At 39.2% G+C, this 6270-nt stretch overlaps 1 protein-coding gene across 1 annotated transcript in view; it reads left to right on the top strand.

Annotated features, from left to right (window-relative positions):
• The first annotated feature begins 1659 nt into the window (after positions 1 to 1659).
• WASHC4 (WASH complex subunit 4) overlaps positions 1660 to 6270 on the top strand; it is a 57919-nt gene continuing 53308 nt past the window's right edge. Inside the window, exons 1-2 of the mRNA XM_045779971.2 lie at positions 1660 to 1803; positions 5070 to 5209. Coding sequence (XP_045635927.2) covers positions 1743 to 1803; positions 5070 to 5209 — 201 coding nt within the window. The 5' untranslated portion in view covers positions 1660 to 1742. The remainder of the gene's footprint in view (positions 1804 to 5069; positions 5210 to 6270) is intronic.

Here is a 6270-nt window from a genome sequence, read left to right as displayed (position 1 = left end):
AAATCAAGGCAGAGGTTGAATTACTTGGCCCCAAATCACATGGCTAGTAAGTGATAGAGCTATGATTTGGACTTAGACAATTTGGCTGTAGAAACTGTGATTATAGCGTGACACTCGTCACTGATTTATTAACTTTAATAGATTAATGCATTTGCATATTCAAATTTCTCTGACCTGTAATTTCAATGTATCACAGTGGGAGATTAATTGTAATTGGGAGATTAATTACAGTGATGAATACAAATGTGAAGAGTACAGCAAGTTGAACTCACAATCATATAGAAAGTAAAGGGAAAAAGGTTGTCAGCCAGAAGGCACTGATGTTACTGTTATTTTCGAGTTCATTTTTTCCCTCTCTACAATGCCCACTAAGACTGCAAGCATCACTCGGGTGGGGTCCACCTTTTTTGTCCGTTTGTGTTTTACTGGTTTTTTTTCCCCATAATAATCTCTATGTCTAGCATGGTGCCTGGTATCTAGTGGGCACTCAAATATTTGACCTACTGCAGATCCACAGGTCTCAGGAAACGCTCTTCTAGAGACCTTTTACCTGCTTTGATTTTGTTATTTTTGGTCCTTTTTAAGATCACAGAAATAAGACTTTAATAAGATCTCATTGTTAAAGATTAAAAAAATACATAGAGACATAAAAAAACCCTTGAAAATCCACTTTTTAATTGCCATCACATACTCTTTCCCAGTTGACCACTGTTCTGTTTAGTGCGATTTCCCTTTCTATGCATTTACACGCCCATATGCACAAACACGTTTACATGAATATAAATGTAATCACAAATACACATTATTCTGCAACTACTTTGTCAGTTTCCCCGTCTCTACAGATGTATTCCATGATTAAAAACAGCTATCTAGTATTCATAATATGGGTGTATTAAACTTTACGTAATTATTCCCTATTGATGGACATTAAGATCATTTCCTGTTAGTATGCATTAAAACCATGCAGCAATGAACGCTACTGTGCAAATATCTGTATACACAGAGAATTACTGGGTAACACAGATCCCCACTCGCGGAAAAGCCAGTTAGCAGGTAGGAGCATTTTAGAACACATTTAAATAGCGCTTCTTCTTCTCTCCCTGACTTTTTTAAGAGGAGGGGGCGGAGGATCGGCGAGCGCAAGGTAAGCATAGTAGTAAAATTCCTCTCTAGGAAAAGTAACGTTCGTAAAGTAACTCCGCCTCTCACACACCGTTTTAGTCTCAAGAACAATCAACATAGGACTTGCAAGAGGAGAGACGCCTGAACTCCAATGATGGTGACAGGGAGGGTGTTTTCAACTCCTGCCTCTTCTAAGAAGCGCCTGGATAGCGACACACTCGAGGACCACGCCTTCCTGTGAAGCCACTACCCCGTCAATTTTACCCTTCTTAGGCAGACTGATGGAACAACTCCCCGGGTATTAAAAATGCCCTGGAGACAGCAGGGCGAAGTCAAAGGCATCGATGTGCCTTGAGATGAGCAGTGAACCGTGATGAGGCCCAAGTCGCCACGGGAGGATGCCGCGAGCGCCGCCGCAGAGGTAGCGGCCGCCTCCGGCCACCACGGCCGACTCGCTTTCCCAGCAATCCCCGCGGCCCGCTGGGGCCTTGAGCCCAGCCTGCCCTCGCGAGCGGGGGCGGGGCCGGGGCCGGAAGTCACGTGCCGTGACAGGCGCCGGGGTGAGGCGTCCGTGGTCGCCCAGGCTGGTTGGTACTGTGACGGGGGGAGGCGCCGGGGTGATGGCGGTGGAGACTCTGTCCCCGGACTGGGAGTTCGACCGCGTTGACGACGGTTCACAGAGTAAGGGAGCTGCAGGGCAAGGGCTGCGGGTGGATGCTCCCCGGCCCGCCTCAGCTCCGGCAGCGCTTCTGCGGGAGGGCTCTGCGTCGCGGTCGCTGCTCAGCCGTCCGGTTCGGGACACTTGCTGCCCCTTGGGGTGCGAGAGGCACGCGCTCTCGAACGTTACTTTCGGGGTTGGGGTCCCGGTGGCGGTGGGTCAGGCCAGCCGAGGCAGGGCTTGGCGTCTGGGGCGGCGGCTCTCCGTTGGAGCCCGCGGTGCCCGGAGCAGCGGCGTCCGCTGTCCGCAGCCCGGGGCGGGGCGGGGCGCGCCCGGGGAGGCCCAGCAGCCCGGGGGAGCCGAAGCCGGCCTGGCCTCTGGCCTCGCGGGGGCTTTCGCCACCTGTGCGGAGCGTTCCGTTCTAGAACGGGCAGAGGTCCGGGTTCCTGTTTTCGCTTTCCTGTTTTTCTACTTTGCCTCCAATCAACTTTTGGAAGTTTGAGTATTTTTTCTGCATATTCATACAACGTGCAGGATAGGAAAAAGCGCTCTTCACATGGTAAAAATAAACAAGCGAATGTCAACTTATCTCCTTCCATGCCTTTTATTTACTATAAGTGGTGTTTTTCAGGGATGTCATAGAGCTTCCATTGCACCTAGAAAGGTTTCAAAAATTAAGCAACTTTTACTTCATAAAATAGAATTGTTTCATATTGAACTTAGAAGTCAAAAAAAAATACCAGATTAAGTTCCATGCAGCAAAAGTTAGAGGCCAAGTATTTTAGTGAAACTATACTTAAGGTTAATGTAAATTGATAATCTGTTTCTTATCTCTAGTGATTCATCTATTTAAGTGACATAAGAGAGATTGGGACCTGCTGGTTGTGAATTTGTTTTTTTAATGCAGTTTTCCCAAAAGGTGAATGTAATTTTTAAAAATTACACGTGAATTTTGCTTAACTTTACAAAGAATCATGTGTAGAAACTTACATGTAATTAGGTTTTAGTAGCCTCTCAGAGAACCAGAGCTTGATTCATCATGATGGTTTGCAGTTTTTCATAAAACATTCCGTAAATTATAACATTCCGAATGCTCTTATGCAGCATTAAAAAAAAATCTTGGTGGTAATGACAAAGTCCTTTAACTTTTTTGTGGAGAGGATTCTGTATTTACTGTTATGAGATGAACTGCACCTTGTCATGTATGAAGTTTTATTGTCAGAGGTCCTCTACTCTAGTATCTTCAAAAAACTGTAATGAAAATATGTTGCTAGTTTTGAAAATGGTTCAGCTGAGAGTAGCATGATCTGATTCAGTCAACAGACCATACCAGGAACTGTACTAGGTATTAGGGATACGAAGGTAACGAAGAATGTAGAGATGAGCCTGTAAATCGGTTTTTGGAATTTTACTCTTGAGGAATCACCATGCATTTCTTATTTCAAATCTTTTTATTGTAACTTTTACAACTATTCATTATTTTATCAGCAAGGAACTTTAATGTTATTGCAGGTTTTCTCTTGCCTACTACTCTGTGACTTCCCAAACAGACTGAATGCCAGCATTCTTTTCTCGCATTGTCATTAAGAACTCATTTGCTGATTAAATGCTGCTTTGGTTATTTCCCATCTAATTAAAAATTAGGCATGTATTTGGGATTTCAAGAATCTTGCACAGTTTTTTAATTTAAGCTCTAGGGAAGAGAAGAATTCCCATCCGTTCTGTGTGCCTGGTTTTCATTAATTTTTGTGCTGTGAATCCTATCTAGACCATCTTCCAAAATTTCTTAGGTTAAGGCTATAACGAGATAGCAGCCTTAATGAACTGAATTGACCCACCCGATTCAGAGCATTAGTTGCAAAATAAGGGAGACTGGGGAGCCAGGTCTTTATCCTTAGAACATACTTTATCTTAGAATTGCTTTGCATTGCTGATTTGAGGAGAGAAAAATTTTAGTTTTTTTAGACAACAACGATTGAATAGTTATTCACATCAATAAAAGAAACTGAATTGGATTTGCTGCCTTTGGAATAGTGAATTCTTACGTGTATGGTAGAATATTTCCTTTCATTATTAACTTTGATGACTAGACGTACTTTTCTTGTCCAGTTTATTCCAATGACTCCTTACAGTTATCTATTTAATGTGTATATTTGTAAATATTAGCACACTATTCTTTTTTTTAATTTAAATTCAGTTAATTAACATACAGTGTATTATTTGTCAGGGGTACAGATGTGTGATTCATCAGTCTTACATAACACCCAGTGCACATTATAACACTACCCTCCCAATGTCCATCACACATTTACTTCATCCCTCTACCCCTCTCCCCTCTAGCAGCCCTCAGTTTGTTTCCTATGATTAAGAGTCTCTTGTGGTTTGTCTCCCTCTTTGGTTTCATCTTGTTTCATTTTTTCCTCTCTTCTATGATCCTCTGCCTTGTTTCTTAAATTCCACATATCAGTGAGATCATATGATAATTGTCTTTCTCTGATTGACTTATTTTGCTTAGCATGGTACCCTCTAGTTCTATCCATGTCGTTACCAGTGGCAAGATTTCAATTTTTTGATGGCTGCATAATATTCCACTGTATATTTATACCACATCTTCGTTATCCATTCATCTGTTGATGGACATCTGGGCTCTTTGCATAAGCACAGCATTCTGTACTCAGTGTTGTTTACTGGCTTTTCCAACTCTGTTATGATAGTTAAATAATTAAAATATCTTGGTAAATTTTGGGCATTACAGAAACAACATTCACTATGATAAAGCTGGTCTAAAACCGTTTTAAAAACAATATTTAGGTGTACTTTTAGACAGTTTACAGAGACTTAAGAATTATATTTTTAAATTTTGCTTCTATGACAACACAGATTTTTAGACTTGATTCAGGTCTCTTTTTTTTGGGCCAATAAAGTTATTTATGACTAAAACATAGAATCAAGATGTTGAGTTGTCTAAGGCATTATTCAGATTGTTTAAAAGCCCTAGCTTATGGGGTAGTTGGGATAGTAATTTTTTCATAGTACTTTAAAGTTATAGTTTAAATGTGATAATGTTGTATATGATTAACATCTATAGCTTTTAAAATTATTTTATTATTTGGAAAAGATTAAAAGCTGAATTATTGTTTAACTTTGAAACTTTATTTTCAAGAAGTCCAGACATTCCAAAGTAATACATCTAAAAATGCTTAGTAACTACTTTGAGTTTTGAGATTATTTAAAGTAAATGTCCTCTAATTTATTACTCCTTACATACTGTTTTAAAATTTAAATTTAGAAATTCATGCTGAAGTCCAACTTAAGAATTATGGGAAATTTCTTGAGGAGTATACATCTCAATTGAGAAGAATTGAGGATGCACTGGATGATTCAATTGGTGATGTTTGGGATTTCAATCTTGATCCAATAGCATTAAAGGTTTGATTTTGTTTTATTTTTAATTTATGTATGCATTTTAAGGACATACTGTATCTTGAAAATATAATTTTAAAAAGTGGAATATACATTTGGCCTTTGAATAATGTGAAGGTTAGGGAGTGCTGACTTCCCATGCAGTTGAAAATCTGCATAGAACTTTAGACTTCCCAAACTTAGCTAATAGCTTACGGTTGACCAGAGCATTGCTAATAATATAAACAGTTGATTAACATATTTTGTATATGTATTATATACTATATTCTTACAATAACCTAGAGAAAAGGAAATGATATAAGAAAATCACAAAGAAAATACATTTTTAGTACTGTACTGTATTTATAAAAAGATAAACCTGCATGTAAATGGACCCATGCCATTCAAACCTGTGTTGTTCAAAGGTCAACTGTATATTTTTATTATTTGGAATCTAGAGAACTAAAAGAAACTTGGAGAAAAATTGTTAATTTCCTTACCTTGAAGTCAGGCAGATGTATGTTTTTTTATTTTTTTTTAATGAATGACACAAACTTCTGAGGTAGCCTTTGTTTTTCATCAAGGAAATGAAGAGGGTTGGAATAGAATATTCAAGCTTTATTTGTTCCTTATTGAGATTATTTTACATACAGTGAAATGCATAGATTTACAATATACTGTTCAGTGAATTTTTGTCATACATATATATCCATGTCACTCATATTCTAATGAAGACATGGAAGATTTCCATCATTTCCCCTTATACCATTTAGGGTATCTTAATGTGGGAGTAATTTTTTTTTCATTTTTTTTTTTTTAAGTTTTTATTTAAGTTCCAGTTAACATGTAGTATAATATTAGTTTTAGTAGTAGAATTTTATCTGGGAGTAATTTTTTTTTAAGATTTTTATTTTATTTATCAGAGAGAGCGAGCGCACAAGCAGGGGCAACAGCAGGCAGAGGGAGAAGCAGGGTCCCTGCTGAGCAAGGAGCCCGATGCAGTACTTGATCCAGGACCCTGGGATCATGACCTGAGCTGAAGGCAGACACTTAACCTAATGAGCCACCCAGGTGTCCTGGGAGTAATT

Source organism: Ursus americanus, chromosome 17 (genome assembly GCF_024610735.1).
Source record: "Ursus americanus isolate L20-20 chromosome 17, mUrsAme1.1.p, whole genome shotgun sequence".
Lineage (NCBI taxonomy): Eukaryota > Metazoa > Chordata > Mammalia > Carnivora > Ursidae > Ursus > Ursus americanus.
The sequence above is the reverse complement of the archived record's forward strand: the minus strand, read 5'-3'. Positions and strand labels throughout refer to the sequence as shown.